Below are 24387 nucleotides of genomic sequence, written 5' to 3'. Positions count from 1 at the left end.
ACAATATTAGACTAAATGAAATGAATGAATGATGCAAAATAATGAATGTAATAATTTTTATTTTTAGCGCGTTAGAATGTATGCAGTGACAATAAAACTGCTAATGTTATGAAAATACGTTAGCTAAAAAGCTTGATCGTTTGCATATATATATTTTTTAAACTAACTTACCTGAACCTTAAAAGATAGAAAATTGATTCATACGGAAATGAAAAACCCATCACTAGCGTTAAAACGAATTGAATTCAGCTGTCGCCGTTGCAATACAGTAGCACTGTACTCGGCAATTGTTGATGGCTAGTGTTCGCCCAATTACTGGCGGTATTACTATTACTGGTGGTAGGACGTGTTGTGAGTCCGCGCGGGTGGGTACCACCACCCTGCCTATTTCTGCCGTGAAGCAGTAATGCGTTTCGGTTTGAAGGGCGGCGCAGCCGCTGTAACTTTACTGAGACCATAGAACTCATATCTCAAAAAAAAAAAAATCGACCATAATCCCTGAGATCTAAATCTTTAGCTTCATTTTAGTATTAAATTATCTTATGTTTTCTTATCAGTTTCGCCTTTACCTAAATGTATTCTCATTACTGGTGTTTTTTTTTGGACAATTCGGTGTTCTGCAAGTTTTTCATACCACCAAATATGCTTTTTTCCCTAGCACAGTCCAGATAAGACGATCGAGGCTTTGGCCTGAAATGGAGAACTCTTTTGTTCTCCAAAGAGGATTAATTACTATTAACTGGTGGTAGGACCTCTTTTGAGTCCACGCGGGTAGGAACTGGTAGTAGGACCTCTTGTGAGTCCGCGCGGGTAGGAACTGGTGGTCGGACCTCTTGGGAGTCCGCGCGGGTAGGTACAACCGACCTGCCTATTTCTGCCGTGAAGCGGTAATGCATTTCGGTTTGATGGGTGGGGCAGCCGTTGTAACTATACTGAGATCTTATCTATTGCCTTATCTTATCTATATCTATTGCCTTTATAGGCAACCGAGTATACGACCCACTGATGGTGACTACCGTCGCTTATGGACATCAGCAATTCCAGGGACACTGCAAAGGATTTGCCTACCACTGTGTGCTCTCAACGCAAACCTCTTTAATAGAAGGACGTTTTACAGTGCACTTAGGACGAATGAAGCAAAATTTTATTCATAAATTTTAAGAAACCTCGATAAGCATAAGATAACTTTTCGCTAATAAATTTTGTACTTAACGCGTGGTCAAAGATTTTTCCTTGACGCAATCCAAACTGATGGATTGCCGCTTTCACGTACGGGTCTGGGCACATTAGTTTTAGTATAGCATCACAGAGAAGTCGAGTATTCGGGACTATCGATAAATTTAGTCTCGCGGAAATTTGCTAAATTCTAGTTCGACAGCTGGCTTAGTGGTGTCTCTCCGATATTGCTGACAAACTATATTCGACATCTACGACTCAATACTAGATCTGCTGTAGACTCATCGTAGTTCGATAGCAATAATAATAAAAACGTAAATGATTGATCCGATCAATAATTTCCGAACACACAGTGAAATATGGATCCCGCCACACTCTTCGACGAATCAATTGCGGGTTATTAACTCTGTTATTAACTTTTTGACAATCTTTCAACGAAATCTCTTTGAGCATTTTAAAAGTTTGATGGCATTATTTCACATTTAATTATAGAATTCTTATTTCATTACATTCCTCGAATACTTATGACACGCATTCATTCCACCTTAATGCTACTGCAAATCATTACTTGTCAACGAAAAATAATCTCAAAGATTCTTTATATCATAAATCAGTTTTATTCGATTTTTATAGTGCGTACATTTCGAAAACAGATCCGAACTTCTTAATCGAGAGGGTTGATGGCGATGATGTCGATGGGGTTAACTTCGATTTCGGGATTAGCGACGATCACAGGAGTCACCGCGGGTGGGCCTTCAACAACAATGACCGGTTCGGGAGCGATAATGGGCTTTTCAACAACAATGACTGGTTCGGGCTTGACGGGAACTTCAACGGGGGAAGGAGCAATGGCGGCCTGTAAAGATTTTAAACAGTATCAATAAACATCCGCTAATAATAAACATTTCTGTGATCAACAAAATTTATGTACTTACTTCGGTGTTAACGTTGATGATGATTTGGACAAGAGCGCTAGAAGGAGCACTGGGGGCGGCAGGAGCCTCTTCAGTGGGGAGGGCGGGTACGTCCACGGGTTCGACTGGGATATCTACGGGGAGCTCTAGTGGTACACCAGCAGGGATGGAAACACAAATTGAAGTCTGAAATTAGAAAATGCAATTTGTAAATTTCGACTATTCTTTTGCATAACTTATGTTAATGTAATGATAACGAAATATAAACTATAACTTAACTTAAAATATAACTTAAACTATAGTCAGTTTAAGGCAACTATAATCAAATGAGATTAAATATAATTTAGTCGTTTACCACTTCGTGTCCTGCGAACATGGCGTCCATGATCACGTTGAGGGCATTCTCCAGGTAAGGAACCAGAACAGGGTTAGTTACAGGGCTCTCAAGAGCAGCAGAGATCTCGGTCAGGGTCCAGAGGGAGACTTCCATAGCAGGGATAATCACTGGAGTGGCAACCTGAAAATACGATAAAAACGAAACTTGATTTAAAATGAGGAACTAAGATTACGAGTCGGTTTCCTTAATTACGATTCCGTGATTAATCAAAACAAACTTCAAAAGACAAGAAAAAAAGAAAATACCGTTAATGTGAACCGTATGGTCCTGTATAATAAAACTATATTAAAACCTGAGACCTAAGCTTAATGAAGCTAGAATTTAATGGAATAGAATTAAAATATATTATTCATTATTTTGCAATTATAGTATGCCGTTATATTATTATTATTTTATTGCTTAGATGGGTGGACGAACTCAGGGCCCACCTGGTACTAAATGGTTACCGTAACCCATAGACATCTACAACTTAAATACCGCCACCCACCTTGAGACATGAGTTCTAAGTTCTCACACTTTTAACAGTAGAACGGCTGCTCCGCCCTTCAAACGGAAACGCATTACAGATTCACGGCAGAAATAGGCAGGGTGGTGGTACCGGACTCACAAGACGTCCTACCACCAGTAATTACGCAAATTATAATTTTGCGGGTTTCTATAATAATATATTATTTGTAATACTAAATTAAATTAAATTTCCCGCGGTACCTGGCTTTGTCCAGTCAGGACGGCGGTGACGACCTCGTTGAGCGCCTGGCCAAGGTAAGGAATCATAGCGGGTTCAGTTTTAGGGTCCTGCAGAGCATTAGACAGGTCGGGAATGGTCATTGCGGTGAGGTCCAAAGCGGGAATGGTAACGGGTACAGCTTCCTGAAAAAAAAATCAATATAATTATAGCCTATGGCATCTACCTAGGTCAATGTCTAATTGGCCCTAAATAAATTATGATATGAAATGGACGCAATGAAAAATTAAATCTAATTTAAAACATTACTGTGGTTGCTGATCCCTGGCAACAGGTAAACTGCTTTTATAAAAACATTTTTATATTTTAAACCCAAGAGGAAGACTATTACTAAGTTTTTATATTTTAAATAAGTACTTGAGTTCCCACGTGAGACATATTCATAGTTAATACAATCTAACTCAAGCTGTTGATTTTGGTAAAATTCGTTAAAAACGGGGACCGCCTAATTTACACGCAATAAAAAGGTGAAGCTATTGGCTAACGTTAATCACGTCACCATCATCTAAAATACCATCACTTCCCATTAATTTCTTAATAATACAACAGCAATATTGAATTTGGAGAACGCCCTTATTGTAAACATTCAAAGCAAAGCAATGGAAACCTTTTTTTTTTTTTTTTTTTTTTTTATGATTGAAAGTTTACTGGTGGCCCGAAGGCCTTTCCAGTTTCACCAGGACAGGTGGGCGAGCAAAGGCTCAGCCAAGAGGGGTGGGATTTGCTAACAACTGCCCGAGCGCCTCCGAAGGAGACCTAACAACTCAAGAGCAATTGTTTCGCGAATGAATCTACTACCGGATCGGAATCGCGACCCGCTGAGAAGATCCGGCGAGAAACTCAGCGGGCTGATGCATGGGTTAGGTTGCACGTCGACCTCTTTGTCGAGTTCGACGAGTACGGTTACCGGGGTCCCTAAGCCTGCCCCTAGTATTAGAGCTGAAGGCATCTAATGCAAAGGTTATTGGATCTGATGGATCCGTAAGGACGTGTCTAGGGCGTCGACGGTGACTGGCTCCTGCATGATCAGGATTCGGGGAGTAGTCAGCGGCGGCAACGATAAGGCGATTATCATGACGCATAGCCTTATCGAAGTATCGTTCCGACGCTGACTTCATGTATTTCCGAATTGATTCGAGGCCCAGGTCGTCGTGTAGGTCAACGTTCCTCACGAACCACGGAGCCCCGACAGCTAACCTGCAAAAGCGGGATTGTAGGGATTGGAGGGTGTCTATGTGTGTGCGGGCCGCGTGAGCGAACACCACACTCGCGTAAGTCATGACGGGCCTTATGCAAGTTTTGTAAAGTGTCACCTTGTTCCGAAGGGACATTTTACTCCGCTTACAGATCATGGGGTAGAGTCTACCGAGAATAAACGCGGCACGGTCACGGACTGATTTTATATGCGGGCGGAATGTCATCGATGCATCCAGGGTAACGCCCAGGTACTTGACCTTCCTGGCCCAGGGTATGGGTTGTCTAAAGAGAGTAATCGGGGGTGTGAGATTCCTCCTCCTAATCCGGGAGGAAATCCGTGTGGAGCTTCCCCTCTGAAATAGCACCGCAGTACTTTTCGCTGGGTTGATGTCTATGCGCCATTTTCGGAACCACTGTCCTAGGGCTAGGGCTGCGCTCTGAAGCTTCTTCGCGATTAGGGACTTATTTCTACTAGAATAGTAAACAGTCGTGTCGTCGGCGAATAAAGCTAAATGGGTCGGCGGCGACCGGGGAATATCGTTGACGAATAAGCTAAATAGGAGGGGTGAGAGGACAGAGCCTTGCGGGACTCCAGCTGTGAGAGGTCGTGGGGAGGAGCGGGTTCCCTCGACTCGATATCGAAAAGAGCGGTTCGACAAGAAGTCCCGTATGATGAGCACGAGACTATCCGGCACGCCCATGTTGAATAGTTTGAAAATCAAACCATTGTGCCAGACTTTGTCGAACGCTTTTGCGACGTCGAAGAAGAGAGCTCCCGTGTATAACGGTTTTGGTCGATTAAGCCCCACAAGAATGTGCTCCGTGAGGCGGTGCACCTGTTGAACGCATGAGTGATTTGTACGGAATCCGAATTGTTCATCGATAAGAATGCCCTTGGATGAGACGAAGTCTCTGAGGCGTTTGTAGAGCAGACGCTCATACAGTTTGCCTAGAGACATGAGGAGGCTAATCGGGCGGTAGCTCGTCGGATGATTTTTTGGTTTACCGGGTTTATGTATGCCGATAACGTCCGCTTCTTTCCACACCGCGGGAAAGATACAGTTCGCCATAGCGGCATTGAAAATAGATGCCAACATCACGATGAGTTGGACGGGTAGAAGTTTAATAACGCGGTTGGATATACCGTCGGAACCGGGAGCCTTGCGAGGACGTAGGTCTTTGATCAAGTCTTTAACTTCCATCGGGGTGACGGGTGGTAACGCATCAGAGGGTGGCAAGGAGGCTCTGCGTTCTACCTCACTGTCTACTAATTCTACATGAACAGGGTCCACGGATTGAGTGCTGGGCGTGCACTGGGTTTGCAATGTATCGGCCAGCAGCTCTGCTTTTTCGTCATCATCGAACGCCGCGAGTCGGCCTGAGGGGCCTACGAGGGGGGGCATAGTTACTACCGTATCCGATTTGAGAGTATGAGCTAAGCGGTAGTAAGACCTTTGAGAGGGCGCGAGTCCTTCTAAGAAATCAGACCATCTGGCATCTCGGACTTCGGTGATGCGAGACTTTACGTCGCGTTGTAGGGCACGCATTCGAATACGATTTTCCGCGGTAGGATACCTATCGTACGCACGGATCGAGGCGTTCTTAGCTCTAAGGAGTTCCCTAATATCGTCGGGCAATTTGAAGCGGTGAAGGAAGTCCTCCGCTACAACTTGCTTCGATGACCTATCTAATGTCGAGGTGATGTGTGACGTTACGATGTCTATGGCTTCAGCGGTATCCTGAGGAGACGGGATAGAGTCCGGACTAAACGGAAGCGATGGTGGATCAGATTCAGCCAGGCTGATGCCCAGCGTGTGCCAATCCACCACAGTCCTCGTGACGGGAACGGAATCGGGAGCGCGACCGAGCTTCATAACGACGGGACGGTGGTCTGAATCTAACTCTGAAACTACTTCGATCGAGTGTAAGCGCAGAGTTACGTTTTTTAATAACGCTATGTCGAGTATATCCGGGCGATGCGCGATATTTAGCGGGTAGTGAGTCGGGGTTAGCGGAGCGACGATATCGAAGGCGAGATCATCGACTAACGCGTCAAGCCGCCTGCCATTCGGGGTTGTGGTGTGTGAGTTCCACCTGATGTGTTTACAATTTAGGTCGCCCGCCAGAATGACAGAGCTCCCCATACCGAGCAGCGCCTCGATATCACTGCTTAGAACGATCTTATCCGGTGGAAGATAAACGGACGCGATAACGATCGGCGCGTGTCCCGTCAGTGAGATTCGGCACACTGATGCTTCGATATTAGCGAGCGCGGGAGGATCGAGCGGGACGCAATGCAGGGCTCTTCTATAGTAAATGACGGTACCACCACCACGGGCAGAGAGCCTGTCGTTCCTGACCATGTTATAGTTCGCGATTTTAGGGTCACGGCGCGCGGGCTTAAGTAGGGTCTCCTGCACTAAAAAGATATCAATTTGGTGGTCACGCAAAAAGTCAGAAACCTGATCACGTTGATTTGCGAGACCGTAAGCGTTAAAAAATCCTATCGTTACGGATAGGGGCTTTATTCTACTTATATACGCCATTGATTACCGGCGGAGTGAGGGGAGGACGTACGTATTTAATGACGCGTATACGTCGGCGTATTCCTGCACAACGGCGATAAAGTGTTGTGCAGTGGAGGCAGCGCGAATGGCGTCGCCCAAAGCGTTAACGCGCTCAAAGTTGATCGACTGAAAGAAGTCGATCGCTAAAGCGAGATTGTCGGACGCGGTCGGAGGGCAAGTCGCGGGAGAGGGACGAGTCGCGGGGGCGGGACGAATCGCGGAGGAGGGAGTTGTAGCCGTGTTCGTGTACGGCAGCGGTTTTGCCCAGGCCGAGACACTGGGCACCGCCGCCGGAACGAACGCTGGCTTAGCCTGCGACGCAGAGGGTGCCGAGGCTTTGATGTCTGGGCCGGAAGCTCGGAGGCGGTTTTGGCGGGCGACGCGGCGATTTATTTTAGGGGCTCGGGGGCAACCACGGTAATTCGCGGGGTGACCCTGTGTTCGACACAGGACGCAGCTAGGCGGTTCCGTCGCGGTTTTTTGGTCGCGAGCGCAGAGGGCCGTGGCGTGATCGCCCAAACACTTAACACATCGGGGGCGCGCGTGACAGTTACGGGAAGAGTGCCCGTACAATTGACAGTTATGGCACTGGCTAGGAGTGCCTTTTTTATGGGGGGCTTCGACAGCGATACCAGAGAGCCTACAGACGGTCTGTGTGTTAAAGATTTTCTTACCCTCGGGGGTAGGCTGGAGAGCGACTAGAACCATATTATATGGCTCCCTACCGCGACCGGTGTGCATACGGTGCACAGAATTCACTGGTAGGCCTTGTTCTAACAGGTCGGCTTTTACGAGCTCTACATCTAACTCTTTAGGGATTCCGCGTATTACAACGCGGAGTTCGCGCTCCTCCTGGAGCGTATACGTATGGAAACTTATACGCTCCTTACGGAGGTAAGAAGAGAGGGCCCTATGGTCGTCGGGTGTTTGAACCTTAATTTGAATGCCGTTCGCGAGGTTACGGGCATTCGTGAAATTTATATTTTTGGCCTTAAGGGCCAGGCAAACTCGATCCCAAGCTGCCTTCTCCTGAAGGATAACCGGGGGAGGGGTCTGGGTTTTATTTTGTGCCACCGGACGCGGCGACGGAGTGGCACGGGCTGGGGGCGCAACGGGAGTCTGAGGGCGGGGGCGCGACGCGTTCACGGCTTTGCTAATTTTAGCGGCCGCGGGAGCTCGAGACTCCGCGGCACGCTTCTTACCCTTCTGTACCAGGGTGAATCCATCCGTCGATGAGGCGGGGGCGAGGTCGACCTCCATGTCCGAGTCAGAGTCGGAGCACGAGGAGGCGGGTGCAGGCGACCTACGAGCAAGTGTAGGTGTTTTAGAGGGCGCGACGGAGGCCACGGATGATCGCTCAGCTGAAACGATGGTCACGGCGGACGACGCAGCAGCTTTTCTCGCCAGTATAGGCGACACGGGAGCGGCAGGCACGACAGAGGCTGCGGTGCTCAATGCAGAAGCTCTGTACGCAGGTACAGGCGACGCAGGAGCAGTGAGCGCGGCGGAGTCCTCGAGAGGGCTCGCAGTGTGATTGGCCTTGAAGGCCAAAAACTCCGAGGCGAGCTGTGGGTGGCGAAGTCGGAGGAATTCCGCGAATACAGCGTCCATGATCGCTGAGTACCCAGGTGGGGCGGCCCCGGGTCTTGAAAACACTCGCCTTGCGGCGAGGCCCCAACTTCTCGGACCTGAGCGGTTCTATTGAACACAGGTGGCAATGCGGCGCGATTACTACAGGACGAGAAAAAGCACAACAAAACAGAAATTACGAAAAGAAACAAAACAAATAAATACTTGCAGGAAACCACTTTGTCGGCAGATGTACCACGAACACAGAAACAACAAAAGGAAACAAAACAAATAAAGACTTCCAGAAAGAGCACTTAGTCGGCAGATGTACCACAAACACAGGCCGCGCGAACAATGGCCGGGCTAACAAAAGCCGGGCGAACAAAGACCGGGCGATCGAGTGGACGATGAGCACGTCCGCACGTGACGGGTGCCTCTATCGGAATGATGAATGGAAACCTGTTAATGGCTCGAAGGACCATATGTTGCGTTGTGGTAAATGAGCGTGGACTGTATTTATTGCTTTTGAGATATTTATTAGTCCATAGGTGACAAATTAAAGATTGAATATTATTCTATGAAATATGAAATCGATGCGTCGCCCTTGATGGCTGGAATTGAAAGGGAAAAAGTGTCATAGCGAACGTCGCTCGACACTTTTGACGTTCCGAAATCAAGCAATGGACATTATCATTTGTTTTCTAATTTTGTTTTTAGTAACCACTGATTAAAAAAATACTTACAATCTTTTCTCCTGCGTGAAGAGCAGCCATCATTTGGTTGAGAGCCGTCTCAAGGTAGGGCAGGACCGCAGCAGAAGTGTACGGGCTCTGGATGGCATTGGAGAGCTCATGCACGGTCCAGGTAGTCTGGTAGCCGAAGGCCACCGACAGGATAGCGGCGAATACAGTAATGAATTTCATTCTTGATCTAAAAAAAGTTTCAATTTAGTTGCAGAATTGTTAGAAATATTTCCTCTTCGTGTTACCTTACAAGGATGTGCCGAAAATTGAGGTTTATGGTCGAATACCGAGGACTTCAACTTCCCACAACGAACATTACGATTTGAAGTTGGTCCTAGTGTACTAAAAATGTCTATGCCTCATTTATAGGATATAGTTTTAAAACAAAACAGTTCACTTACCTGTTTTCAAGTAATTTTGAAATATGATTGCAAACTTCATTATTTATACTAGTTGTGTTGATAAAAATAATAAAATATATCGTAATTAGTTTATTACATTCACTGACGTAACGTAATTTGCGATGAATGATGGTCGTAAACAGTAATCCTATTTTAACTCTATCTTATGTTACAGATGTATCAGAAATATTGAATGTTATTGTTAAATACCTTATTTTTTCTTAAAGAAATTTTGTTACAGCCCTAAAACTTTTTTTTTATTGCAAATATGGGTGGACGAGCTCACAGCCCACCTGATGTTAATTGGTTACTGGAACCCATAGACATCTACAACGTAAATACGCCACCCACCTTAAGATATAAGTTCTAAGGTCTCAGTATAGTTACAACGGCTGCCCCACCCTTGGAGCCGAAACGCATTACTGCTTCACGGCAGAAATAGGCGGGGCGGTGGTACCTACCCGCGCGGACTCACAAGAGGTCCTACCACCAGTTATTATGCAAATTATAATTTTGCGGGTTTGATTTTTATTACACGATTTTATTCCTTCACCGTGGAAGTCAATCGTGAACATTTGTTGAGTACGTATTTCATTAGAAAAATTGGTACCCGCCTGAGATTCGAACACCGGTGCATCGCTCAACACGAATGCACCGGACGTCTTATCCTTTAGGCCACGACGACTTCAGCCAATTAAACATGCGTTCCAGTTCATAAGGTAGAAAAGCCGTAATGCATTACAATCTAGAATTCGACCTTATGTCTCAAGGTGACTATGGTAACTACTGAACCTTAGATGGATCGTAAATTCGTTTGTTCACAAATCAAAATCAGGAAATGCTGCTATTCTATAAAAGTTTTATAAACTGCGGCAAGCCCTGCATACTATATCTAATACATGTTTAGCATGCAATATAAGATGTGCACAAATCAAAAATCGTGAGGCAACTACGATCCTAGCGGGATATTCCTTTTTTTACTAACAGATAAAGAGCTTACAGCCTAGCTGTAAAGTAGTTACTGGAACCTAAAGACATCAACAACGGGAATACCCCTACACATCTAAGAAATACCCGTGGCCTCTAGGATAAGTCGCCTGATACCATTCGTACCGAGCGATGCGACTGTGCCGATGTTCGAAATCAGCAGGCAGATACAATTTTTTTTTTAAATTAGATGCGTAATTGACAAATGTTCACGAATGACTTCCACGGCGAAAGAATAACTTCGCGTATTTAAAAATCAAACTCGGAAAAAAAATATTTTGCGTAATTACTTGTAGTTGGACCTTATGAGCAACCCTGCCTATTTCTGCCGCGAAGCTGTGATACGTTTTGGTTTGGTTCACGTCTATGTGCTTCAGTAGCCACTCAAAACTGCACTGCTGCGTTGTAGAAATAGGCAGGATAGTATTTGGTATCTATGTGTGCGGCCTTGCAATACGCCCCGCCCTGCTACCAGTAATTATGCAAATTCATCAACTGTCGCTTGATACGTGTATATCTAGTACTATATCCTTAAAACAACGACCAACCAAGTTCCAAAGAACTGTATTCAGAAGACAGACAAACTAATGGTGATTTACACGACTTACATATGTAATGTCAATAATAATATAAAGTTCTGTGGACCACTCACGATGCAATACAAACAAAAACCGGTGACACGTCGAGATTTTGAGTAATACGAGATACCGTCCAATTTTACTTTAGAATACATATTCATGAATTAAGAATTTAAGAAATATCAAATTGAAGGCTTGACATTGAAAAAACATCGACAGGTATGTATTTAACTTAGCAAATATAATTCTCTTTTGTCTTTACATAGCCCACCGAGTTTCTCGCCGGATCTTCTCAGTAGGACGCTATTCCGATCCGGTGGTAGATTCTGCGAAGCACTGCTCTTGTTAAGGCTAGTGAGGCTAATTCTCTCAGGTTGAGCCCGTGAGCTGATCTCCTCGTCCGGGCGTAGCTGGAATAAGCCCTTAGCTACCAGCGAATGGGTAGGGAAAATAAAAAAAAAGTCTTAGAGCGCTTAATTACTTTATTCGGGATTCAGAAACGATCACTTTACACCCTGTATAAAATTGTTTCAAATCATATAACATAAAAATAATATAACAATATTATTGCTCAATTTTATCAATGAACAGAAATTAAATTTTTACAACAAAGCGCCAATATTTTGATAAAATTTTATCTCGCAATCATATTACGGGGTAAAGTATGAAATTGCCGATTTGTACTGAAAAATTGAAATTCGTTTTTTTTCTTTATTTATGACATTTATTTAATCAAAATATCTACCATTATTATCTATACATTGCTGCCACCTAACAGGAAGATCATTTATGCCTTTGCGATAGAACTCTGGTGATCTACATTCTACAAACTGTGTGAAAGCATTTTTACTGCCTCCTGGGAAGAAAACTTTTTATCACGTAGAAAATTGTCCAAATCACGAAAAAAATGGTAGTCCGTTGGAGCAAGGTCTGGCGAATACGGAGGGTGATGAATGGCTTCTAATTGCAGTTCCTGTAGAGTTAAAACGGTTTCTCGTGCTGTATGAGGTCTCGCGTTATCATAAAGCAATAATGGTGAAGATCGATTCATGAGTCGGGGCTGTTTCACTGCAAGTTTTGCCATCATAAGTTTTGCCATGATTGTTCGGAATTCGGCACAGTAAACATCTGCCGTTATTGCTTGATCAGCTCCGAGACAGCTATAGTAAATAACACCATGCTGAGACCACCAAACAGTTACCATTACCTTTTTATTGGTAAGCTTTTTTTTATTGCTTAGATGAGTAGACGAGCTCACAGGCCACCTGTTGTTAAGTGGTTACTAGAACCCATAGTATAGTTACAACGGCTGCCCCACCCTTCAAACCGAAACGCACCACTGCTTCACGGCAGAAATTGACAGGGCGGAATAGGAAGCTTTGCGTTAGGACACTGTTACGGCACTTGACCTGGGGCCAGCCATTGCATTTTTCGTTCACGGTTATCGTAAAGAATTCATTTTTCATCACATGTCACAATTCAATCCAATATTCCTTCATTTCTGTATCGATTTAATAAGGCAACACAAGTTTCAACACGCGTTTCTTTCTGCAGATCAGTCAAATCATGAGGCGCCCATTTTTCATATTAATTTTTTTATAGATTTAACGCAAATGAGTCAATATTGTTGGTAAGGTAACGTTAAACCATGCCGCTAATTCCTCGGTAGTTTGGCTCGGATCGGCTTCCACCATCTCTTTCAATTCATTGTTATTCACATGTGTGGTCGGTCTTCCACGTGGTTCGTTCTTCAAATCAAAATTTCTATCACGAAAGCGTTTTAACCAAAATAGCACGCTGCGTTCATTAGCAGTCCTCTCTCCAAACGCAACATTGATATTGCGAGATGTTTCTGCAGCGTTAGTTCCGCGTCAGAACTCGTATTCACACGTCCTTACGGATCCATCAGATCCAATAACCTTTGCATTAGATGCCTTCAGCTCTAATACTAGGGGCAGGCTTAGGGACCCCGGTAACCGTACTCGTCGAACTCGACAAAGAGGTCGACGTGCAACCTAACCCATGCATCAGCCCGCTGAGTTTCTCGCCGGATCTTCTCAGCGGGTCGCGATTCCGATCCGGTAGTAGATTCATTCGCGAAGCAGCTACTCTTGAGTTGTTAGGTCTCCTTCGGAGGCGCTCGGGCAGCTGTTAGCAAATCCCACCCCTCCTGGCTGAGCCTTTGCTCGCCCACCTGTCCTGGTGAAACTGGAAAGGCCTCCGGGCCACCAGTAACCCTTCAATCATAAAAAAAAAAAAAATTAAAAAAAATAAATAAAAAAAAAACTCGGATTCAAAAATCACTAGAATTTACGAAGTATCCGTTTTTCTTGTCTAAGCTGAATTAAAAAAACAAGTGAAAGTCGATAAACAAATGTTGCACATTTTTTAAAAGAAGAACCTTATAGGAACTATTTGGAAAAAGTTTCACTAAAAAATCTCAAACCATGGAGGTTCTATGTCAATTCGAAGTACCTATTACAATAAAACGGCAATTTCATACTTTAACCCCTATTATCTCACATTCGACGACCATTCGGAAAATTTAAGTCCTCTCGTATTATTTGTATTATCCTAAGAGTTTTGCAAGACAATGAAATCGCGTATTCTGAAAAGTGTACGTCGTATTTTACTTGAGCTCTGGTAAAAAAAAAACTGTCCTTTTGAGCAGCCGCGTTAACGGTCCGCCTGATCTAAAGTACCTACATAGTTAGCGTCCAAGAGATCGTAACATAACATCTCATAACATACGAAATATTGTTTTCAAACTGTACTATTAGTTTAAACAATAATGTATCTTTGAATGTTTGTTCTCTGTGTGTCCCTAAACCAGTAATGAACCTTAGTACAAGTGTTAGCACTTCAGGGAACATTTCTGTCATAACACCATTAACGTCAGCAATAATTTTACTAATTGAGTGTATTCTTAATCCTTGTAGACAAAAACTGGTATTGGTCTCAGGTCAACTTTTTAGCTAACTTTATCTGTGATACATTTGCCTTTGGGTACATTTTGTTATTCGTCGTCCATGTTTGCAAGTTTCTGACACTAATTTTATTGAGCAGGCGCAAATCCTAGCTTGGGACGGTTGATTATGAATATATTTCCTTGTTTTTAAATGAGGGTAGTTTCATATGATATTCGGTGAGGTTAATGATCAAAGTAGTTTAGTGTTTTCTTGTGTCCGTGACGTAAATCGTCGTTAAACAATTCGAGAATAAAAACAACGTAATATGACGTGAATTTAATATATTTTCCTTCACTTACACACAAACTTGGTCAAAACCAGAGCTGTCAAACGACAATTTAAAAACATTTGAATGAAACAATGTAGATTAGTTATTAAGTTTAAATGTTTGTTACACAGAAATTATTTTCATGATAATACAGAATATAAAAATGAGGTTATGGTTTCTTTTTGAATAACGATGATTTTTCGGTTTTCTGAGTCTTCACCAGACCTACAGGTGTGACCACTATAATTTTATTCTGGAAAGAAAGAAAACAATTTTATCAATTAAGACAATTCTAACGATAAACCTGGCCTGTATTAAATGTTTAGTTGGTATTTCCTTTTTTTGCTTTTGCCGTAATACGCTGAGCAGCATGCGGCCTGTCTGTTGATTAATGATCAATGAAACTCGAGAATATCAGACTACCTTGCGCTCAGCCGAGCTGGTATCTAACGGGCTTGAATTTCTATCTCAATATTAACTAATATCGCCTAAAATCGGTTATGAAAATGCACAAACATCAAAAAATAAAACAAAATAGGTCTACTAGATGCTTCCACTACCGTTATGCTATGTTTAAATCGATAAAGACGAATAAATAGTTTTATTTAATTTTAAATGTGAATTAAATTATTAGTTATAGCAAATATTACAATGTATAACGTGATAATGAGTGATGCAATGTAACAATCGCTAATGAATCGATGCCAAACATCAGATAAATTACAGACCTCTGTGACTTTTGATGATTAACAATATAATAACAAATAAATTAAAAATTGTAATAAATAAGAAGCCGACTGGGATCGCATTTCACTTCTTCTTCTAACTCCAATAAACAGATTAATATAGTTTATATGTAAGATCTTCTCATATTGATAAGCTCTCGAAATATTCATATGAGTAAAGAGTTCTTACGTTTTTTTCTGACGGATTTTTCTCGGTCCATTTACTGAGGGCTTGTTTTAAAAGATCCACTAGTTCTGGGTTCGTGTCAGAGCTGTTGATCGCCTTTTCCAAATCCGGTAGTGTCCAAATTGAAATGTCTAAAGCTGGCGTACTTACTTCAATTGAGTTCTGAAATATTTCAACACACAGCTAATTGATCAAACATTCCCAATGTAATTAGCACTATTTATAATTTCCATAAGTACATAAATCTTTAAAAGGATTCTTCGTCGCTTTTAAAGTCAGACGATTCTAAAATTACCACAGTCTGTCTGTATTTTTTTTCAAATACCTACTCCTACTAAGTACTTTTCTTCTTTTATCCTCTGCTTAAATACCCTCAGAAATTCTTCCTTTCCCCACTCGAAGTATCGAATTAGAGGAAATAGGCCGCATCGTGAGCTAGCACGGATGGACACCAGCTACATCATACGTTCTGTGTGCTTAGTGCGAGTTTTTTAACGTTTTCGATAGCGTAAAAGTTAACCCAATTTCGTATGTAGTTGGAACAGCGCCCCTGGTGGCAAACGTAGGCGAACGATCCCATTCTATACAAATATGAGCCAACTTTTACGCTATCGAGAACGTTAAAAAACTCGCACTAAGCACACTGGTTTGACTCTAAACAGCTGTAGCATGTAAAACTATTGAGACTTCTACATCATGTCTGAAAGTCAGTAGCAAATTCTACTTACTATGTGAAGTCTATGCACTCCGATAATGAAGCCTCGACCTATCGTGATCATAAAATGAAATTTAAAAACCTACCATTGGTTTTCCGTTATGGTTGTTGTAATCCAGATGTTCGACAGCTTGCATGATTGCAGGTCGCAATTCTGGCTTAGTATTCTGGTCTTTCAGAGCCTCCTTCAGCTCGTTCATGGTCCATGTTGCTGAACCTTCAGGTGATGGTACTAAAGCGTATATTGATTTCTGAAATCCAAATTCAAAAAGACAAAAGACATCAACAACGTAAATATGGCCACCCTTGAGACATGACTTGTGAGTTTCAATATCTGTAATTAATTTTCTGTAGGCTGGGGCAACACATCCTTCAAACCGGACTGCATTGCTGTTTCACGACAGTAATAGGCTCAGTAGTAATACCTACTTAGCAGGCTCACTAGGCGCTTTACCACCAAACACCATTAAACCACATCAAGCTACTAGGAAAATAATTATTAAAAAAATTAGTACCATAGACAGAATGCGTATGCGCATGATTCATTAAAAAAAATACGCGTATTTTTTTTAAATATCCTACACATCTATATGTTTCATTTTCATGTTAAGAATGTTCTGTTTCCCGCTTTAAAAAGCATTACAATGCATTGTTATCAACAATGAACATTAACCTATTAAGATAAATCACTTAGCAGTTAAACTTCCATTGCTCTTAAAACCATGAAATTAGATATTTACTTTATTCATATAAACGTATTGTTATTATTGCTGCAGATACGTAGCTCTAGTTATATGACCTGTGGCCCAAGCCAAAGACCTTGAATGGGTCCCCAATAAAAATCGTCACGTTGTAGTATAACCTGGGGTAGTTTGGGGGTCGATTGCTTCCCGCTTCCGTAGGTTTAACCCACGATTCCCTACAAGTGACCCCTGGGTGGTGCTAAACGGGAGCCGAATACATAATCGGTGGTAGGACCTAGTCCGACTGGCTGGCGACCACCCTCCAACTAGAGTCCGCCGCCAAATAGCCTAGCTGTGTTCCGGCGTGTGGGTTGGAGAGCCAGTTTTATTCCTTCCCTTTCCTCTTCCTTGTTCGGGGTGAATCTTAATGATACTTGGAACATGCGGAGCAGACGTGCGTGCAAGCTCGCGGGACGTGATTGTTTGACGGGGGTATAGGGAGACCCAGTGAAACGGTGTTCGCCGCCGCCCGCCGGTCAGTTGGGGACCTGAACCCGGGTGTCACTACTAAACTCCGCCCGGGAAAGCTGTCCCGCCAACCGGTGTAAAATCCTGTCGTGCGGTCGTCGTGCCGGAGTCGGAGACCGGAGTGGATCCCGGCGATCGCACGCAGGGTGGACTGGGGGCCCTTCCATACCCTGCGTCAGTCTCTCACGCAACCCGTGGTCAAGCACGTACTGTGTTCCGCGCTTTATTCAGGTATTGTCATGATTTTGCCTCGAACTTCCTACCCCACCCAATCCCACTCTCCGAAAATAATAATAAAATGACAGTTAAAAAAAGGAAAAGGGTTTTGTCGGCGATGCCCCATTCCACATTTAATGTGGATTTCAGCAATGTAAGGGGCCTACATAGTAACCTCGACGCCGTACACCACCATCTTGAGACGGCGCAGCCTGCCCTCCTTTTTCTGACGGAGACACAGATATCTGCTCCGGATGACACTTCGTACCTTGAATACCCCGGCTACGTATTGGAGCACAACTTCCTGCGTAAAGCCGGGGTGTGTGTATTCGTCCGGGCTGATGTCTGTTGTCGCCGTCTACGAAGCCTCGAACAACGGGACCTGTCCCTCTTGTGGCTGCGCGTAGATCACGGGGGTTGTACCCGAGTCTACGCGTGCCTGTACAGGTCCCACAGCAGTGATGCAGGTTCAGCTCTGATAGAGCATGTGCAAGAGGGGACTAACTGCGTGCTTGAGCAGTACCCATCTGCGGAGGTGGTGGTTCTTGGAGATTTTAACGCTCACCACCAAGAGTGGTTGGGGTCCAGAACCCCTGACCTCCCGGGTCGGGCTGCCTACGATTTCGCCCTGGCCTACGGCTTCTCCCAGCTGGTGACACAGCCCACCCGTGTCCCAGATATTGAGGGGCACGAGCCCTCTCTGTTGGACCTTCTGCTGACCACCGATCCGGCCGGATACAGTGTGGTGGTCGACGCTCCACTTGGATCGTCTGATCACTGCCTTATCCGTGCTGCGGTACCGATCTCTCGTCCTGGTCGTCGAATGACGACCGGGTATCGAAGAGTTTGGCGGTATATGTCAGCAGATTGGGATGGGTTGCGTGAATTTTACGCATCCTACCCATGGGGGCGGCTCTGCTTTTCCTCTGGTGATCCTGACGTCTGTGCGGACCGACTTAAAAACGTGGTGCTTCGGGGGATGGAACTGTTCATTCCTTCTTCCGAGGTGCCCGTCGGGGGTCGCAGTGGACCCTGGTATAACAATGCCAGTCGGGACGCTGCACGCCTCAAGCGGTCCGCATACGCGGCATGGAATGATGCCAGGAGACGCCAGGATCCTAATACCTCAGAGGAAAGGCGGAAATTTAACGCCACTTCTAGGTCCTATAAGAGGGCTATTGCCAGGGCGAAGTCGGAGCACGTTGCCAGAATTGGCGAGCGACTGAAGAGCTATCCCGCCGGGAGCCGTGCTTTCTGGTCGCTCGCTAAGGCTGCAGAAGGTAACTTCTGCAGGTCTAGTCTCCCACCACTACGCAAGTCTGATGACAGTCTGGCCCATAGTGCGAAAGAGAAGGCTGACCTTCTGGTCAAACTCTTCGCCTCGAACTCGACTGTGGACGACGGGGGTGCCACACCACCGAACATCCCCCGGTGTGACAGTTCCCTGCCGGAGATCTGCTTTACACAGTGTGCAGTCAGGCGGGAACTCCAACTCCTGGACGTCCATTAGTCGAGTGGGCCGGACGGCATCCCTGCTGTGGTTCTGAAAAGGTGCGCCCCTGAGCTGACGCCTGCGCTAACGCGTTTGTATCGCCTCTCTTATTGCACTAACAGGGTTCCGTCTTCATGGAAGAACGCCCACGTCCACCCTATCCCCAAGAAGGGTGACCGGTCGGACCCATCGAGCTATAGGCCTATCGCGATAACTTCCTTGCTTTCCAAGGTGATGGAGCGAATTATAAATATACAACTCCTGAAGTATCTTGAAGATCGCCAGCTGATCAGTGACCGACAGTACGGTTTCCGTCACGGTCGCTCAGCTGGCGATCTTCTTGTATACCTTACTCACAGGTGGGCTGAAGCCTTGGAGAGCAAGGGCGAGGCTCTTGCTGTGAGCCTTGATATCGCGAAGGCCTTCGACAGGGTCTGGCATAGGGCACTTCTGTCGAAGCTACCATCTTACGGAATCCCCGAGGGTCTCTGCAAGTGGATCGCTAGCTTTTTGGATGGGCGGAGCATCACGGTCGTTGTAGACGGTGACTGTTCTGATACCATGACCATTAACGCTGGCGTTCCACAAGGTTCGGTGCTCTCCCCCACGCTTTTCATCCTGTATATCAATGACATGCTGTCTATTGATAGCATGCATTGCTATGCGGATGACAGCACGGGGGATGCGCGATATATCGGCCATCAGAGTCTCTCTCGAAGCGTGGTGCAAGAGAGACGATCAAAACTTGTGTCTGAAGTGGAGAACTCTCTGGGGCGAGTCTCCAAATGGGGTGAATTGAACTTGGTTCAATTCAACCCGTTAAAGACACAAGTTTGCGCGTTCACTGCGAAGAAGGACCCCTTTGTCATGGCGCCGCAATTCCAAGGAGTATCCCTGCAACCTTCCGAGAGTATTGGGATACTTGGGGTCGACATTTCGAGCGATGTCCAGTTTCGGAGTCATTTGGAAGGCAAAGCCAAGTTGGCGTCCAAAATGCTGGGAGTCCTCAACAGAGCGAAGCGGTACTTCACGCCTGGACAAAGGCTTCTGCTTTATAAAGCACAAGTCCGGCCTCGCGTGGAGTACTGCTCCCATCTCTGGGCCGGGGCTCCCAAATACCAGCTTCTTCCATTTGACTCCATACAGAGGAGGGCCGTTCGGATTGTCGATAATCCCAGTCTCACGGATCGTTTGGAACCTCTGGGTCTGCGGAGGGACTTCGGTTCTCTCTGTATTTTATACCGTATGTTCCATGGGGAGTGCTCTGAGGAATTGTTCGAGATGATACCGGCATCTCGTTTTTACCATCGCACCGCCCGCCATCGGAGTAGAGTTCATCCGTACTACCTGGAGCCACTGCGGTCATCCACAGTGCGTTTCCAGAGATCTTTTTTGCCACGTACCATCCGGCTATGGAATGAGCTCCCCTCCACGGTGTTTCCCGAGCGCTATGACATGTCCTTCTTCAAACGAGGCTTGTGGAGAGTATTAAGCGGTAGGCAGCGGCTTGGCTCTGCCCCTGGCATTGCTGAAGTCCATGGGCAACGGTAACCACTCACCATCAGGTGGGCCGTATGCTCGTCTGCCTACAAGGGCAATAAAAAAAAAAAAAAAAAAAAAAAAAAAAAAAAAAAAAAAAAAAAAAAAAAAAAAAAAAAAAAAAAAAAAAAAAAAAAAAAACCTTAATAAATCACTAAATTAGTTACCCTACAGCATCACTAATATGTTGTGCATTCTATGTTTTCATTTACAGTTAATAACTAATTATTTGTTTTACTTTTTACCCCGAAAAAAGATATCATTTCCAAGGGAAACTACAGTGACACTTTCCCTTGACCACGCTGGCAAAGATGCGATTAACAACTAGCATCTTATAAAATTTATATTAAAAGGAATAAATAGGTTATTACATATTAAATTTGTTGTAAAATAAAAATTATGACATTTAGTTACGTCTAACTTTGATTGGTTTTAAGTAATTATATAAAATTTACAGCATTGCTTTTTGCCAACTCTGGCACCCTACAGTTATGCCATTCGGTTGGCACCTGCACTCACGGCAAACTTGGTATTAAGTGGTTGACGGAGTCCAGAGATATAACAATATCAATACCACTTGAGACATGACATCGGATTACTATTACTATCTAAGTACAAATCCTTCTAATGAAATGCGGTATATTTTATAGCTATTTTCATATACATACATATATATATATATATATATACTTAACACTCGTTCTTCCACATTATACAACAGCGCTTAATAGAATGAAAGAATTAATTATATTAAGATAATGATGATGATGGTGTGTGATTTAAATTCTATACAACATGATAAAATTAATATCCGGACTCATTTCGTTTAAAAATAAGGTTTTAATTGATACAAATGTACTTTTGGTCTCACCACTTTAAATCCAGTAAAGAGTGCTAACATAATCTGGTTCAGTGCATCTTCTAGGTGAGGTTTGATTGTAGAGTCAGTTTTCGAGGAAGTGATGGCTTCTGAGAGCTCATTTAAGGTCCAAGTCTTGACTACGGGATCTCCAAAAACCGTTAGCGCCAAAGACAAAAATACTACGTACTTCATTATATTTCAGAATTCGTGGTCCTCGTAGCTATACTGCAAGATATTTTTACAATCCGTCATTTTGAATTGAGACAATTGCAAATTTTTTAAAGAAAACCAAAGGCCGTATTAAAAGGTCGAGTGTCTCTCAAAATTTTTAACAGATAACAGAGTCGATTTTTATAAATGTTAACACTCAATCCAAATTATTTTAAAAATTAAACATAATATTAATTCTAACGCTTAAAAACAGCCTTAGTTTATTTACTCATTAAAACAAAATAGAAACATGATAGACAAATATAATGATTATAAAGAAGTGAATTATATTTTATTTTACCAAGAATCTTACTGTTCTTAAGCACGCCAAAACAGTACTGGGCTCAGAACAAGAAAACTGACTGTTTTAACAACACAAGTACTCGCAAAACCAATTAGTTTTTATGTCAAATTTAAAATATTTGCTTTGCACTAAATAGAAAAGTGTAGTGAGAAATTGCAATATAAAAAAACACGCGCGAACAAACACAAATAGTGTTCTCGTTATAACTATACAATTATGACTTAGACCTCTAGCCTAAGTGTGGCGATATTTTGGGAGCGATTTTTTTTTTTTTGATTGTGGGATTACTGGTGGCCCGGCCTTTCCAATTTCTCAAGGACAGGTGGGCGAGCAAGGGCTCGGCCAGGAGGGTTGGGATTTGCTAACAGTGGAGCGATGTCTGCAGGCTTCGGTAAACACTTAACCAGGTGGGCCGCGTTCACTCACCAAAACTCAAATTCGAGTCAAACTCAAATTACAGTCTATTTTTAAACCCTATATCGATAGACTGATTGAGTTCAAGGTCTACATGATGTTAAGGGTTTTCTGGAACACACTACATAGACGAGACAACACGACGTAAAGTGTGACATTACATTCTGCGGTCACACCTTTCATATCGGAGAGCTTCATGGCAGAAATAAGCAGGATGGTGGTGGCTACACAAACAGTACATACTTACATACACCTTATCCATAGTTAAAATACCATTCCGACCACTCATCATCTTACATCATCATAGTACTATGCAATCGCGCTTTGAAATTAGCTTTGCACCGGCTAGCTCACCGAATCGAAAATCACAATATGTGATAAGAGATTTATTGATAAAAAAAAACCACAAAATCTTTCTTTAAAAATAACTGAAATAAATCTTACACAACTTATTCGAATAATTCGAATTAATAGCTCTTAGTGAGATTTTGGATTAGGTAAGTACTTTTCTTGACTTTCACACGCTTCTATTAGCTAGATTTATCTATTTATGTAATCGGAATCTTTTAACGCAATTTTCACCATGCTTCAGTTCGATTAACTTTTAAATCTGCACAGGTATGAAAGTACGATTTTCTCCTGACCATAATCATTTGAATAAAAACAAGGTTTTTTTTTTCTTTTTAGGGCGGCCTTCTTTTACGTATGTTTTATTAAACTATTATTTTACTTATTAAATCCAACTTGTGATACGTATTTTTTTTAAATGTTTTATAAAGAACAGAATATATTCGAATTTATGTTCAAAATCTAATTTATTTACTTTTTTTTTATTGCTTAGATGGGTGAACCAGCTCACAGCCCACCTGGTGTTAAGTGGTTACTGGAGCCCATAGACATCTACAACGTAAATACGCCACCCATCTTGAGATATAAGTTCTAAGGTCTCAGTATAGTTACAACGGCTGCCCCACCCTTCAAACCGAAACGCATTAGTGCTTCACAGCAGTAATAGACAAGGCAGTGGCCTGTGCGGACTCACAAGAGGTCCTACCACCAGTAAAACTTCTCCAACTACAGTATTATTGCTCTTAATTAATTTCATCTCATAAAAAATAGTACATTTTGTGTATCTGTGATTTGACAGCAACCCAGCTCTCCTACACTAGCAAGTTTATATTCTTATTTCTACATCGAAGGCCGAAAAGCCAGTTATAACTGTATAACAGTTATACTTTTACAGTTGTGCGTAAATATATATAAAACTACAAAATAGGTAAACTAAATTATGCATTGTCACATGCTTTGCCCACTAAACGGATACAAAAGACATCCAAATATTTACTAGACTGGTAATTAACTCCACAATTCTATAGCTTTATAATATACAATCATTATAGATCAGATATTGTATTAAAATATTACCTTAATTTTTTTGGAAATTACTTTTTTTCTTCTTCTTTGAAAACTTCGATCTAAGAAAACAGCGACAAACAGTATTTAAAACAAAATCAAAAAAAATATTAAAATAGTTAAATAAACCCACAATATTCAACGGAAACTAAAGAACGTCTTATAAAGAACTGAATTTTAATACCATACATTAAACCGTTACCTACACCAAAGAGCTTTTAAAACCTTCATGTAGCCATCCTTGTCTTTTCTAAATTAACATACAGAGACGACACGCTATTTACAAGAGAACCAGTTTCGCAGGACATTGCCATTTAGTCATTAACGTTATAGTCACTGTTTCAACCACTGGATCCCAAAGTTTGTCTATCCATTTCTTCTTCACGACTTTATTGTCGTCATCGCCTTGTGAACGTGTTTTTTGAAGTGAAACTTCTTTAGGCGTGTTGAGAGTAAAATTTAACTTGCGACAAATTCTTTGCTGCTACAGAGAAAAAATACAATTTAGGAAGAGCGAGAGTGAGAAAATAGACAGCGTCTCGCGAACCACTCGACCGTGGAGAGGGCAAGGACTAAGCGAGTTAGGTC

At 43.2% G+C, this 24387-nt stretch overlaps 2 protein-coding genes across 4 annotated transcripts; both read right to left on the bottom strand.

The window, feature by feature from the left end:
* Positions 1 to 1773: 1773 nt before the first annotated feature.
* On the bottom strand, positions 1774 to 10392 carry LOC101738644 (BCL-6 corepressor-like protein 1). Of its 2 annotated transcripts, XM_004922366.5 has the most exons (6): positions 9710 to 9886; positions 9309 to 9495; positions 3196 to 3357; positions 2446 to 2607; positions 2112 to 2276; positions 1774 to 2032 (listed from the first exon to the last, which is right to left on the bottom strand). In XM_004922366.5, the coding sequence occupies exons 2-6, from the start codon at positions 9486 to 9488 to the stop codon at positions 1841 to 1843; spliced, it is 861 nt and encodes a 286-aa protein (XP_004922423.1). In that variant the 5' UTR covers positions 9489 to 9495; positions 9710 to 9886; the 3' UTR covers positions 1774 to 1840. The 2 variants fall into 2 exon arrangements, with proteins under 2 accessions (XP_004922423.1, XP_062530047.1); XM_062674063.1 differs by having other exon boundaries at positions 9309 to 10392.
* A 4122-nt stretch (positions 10393 to 14514) lies between these two features.
* LOC101738428 (uncharacterized) lies at positions 14515 to 24030 on the bottom strand. Of its 2 annotated transcripts, none has more exons than XM_004922364.4 (5): positions 23812 to 24030; positions 21468 to 21683; positions 16225 to 16389; positions 15427 to 15585; positions 14515 to 14764 (listed from the first exon to the last, which is right to left on the bottom strand). In XM_004922364.4, exons 2-5 carry the CDS (start codon positions 21648 to 21650, stop codon positions 14681 to 14683), a joined length of 591 nt encoding a protein of 196 aa, XP_004922421.1. In that variant the 5' UTR covers positions 21651 to 21683; positions 23812 to 24030; the 3' UTR covers positions 14515 to 14680. The 2 variants fall into 2 exon arrangements, with proteins under 2 accessions (XP_004922421.1, XP_037873756.1); XM_038017828.2 differs by having other exon boundaries at positions 21468 to 21678; positions 23812 to 23990.
* Between the last annotated feature and the right edge of the window lie 357 nt (positions 24031 to 24387).

Source organism: Bombyx mori, chromosome 19 (assembly GCF_030269925.1).
Source record: "Bombyx mori chromosome 19, ASM3026992v2".
NCBI lineage: Eukaryota > Metazoa > Arthropoda > Insecta > Lepidoptera > Bombycidae > Bombyx > Bombyx mori.
Note: the sequence above shows the minus strand (reverse complement) of the source record. Positions and strands in the feature narration are given on the sequence as shown.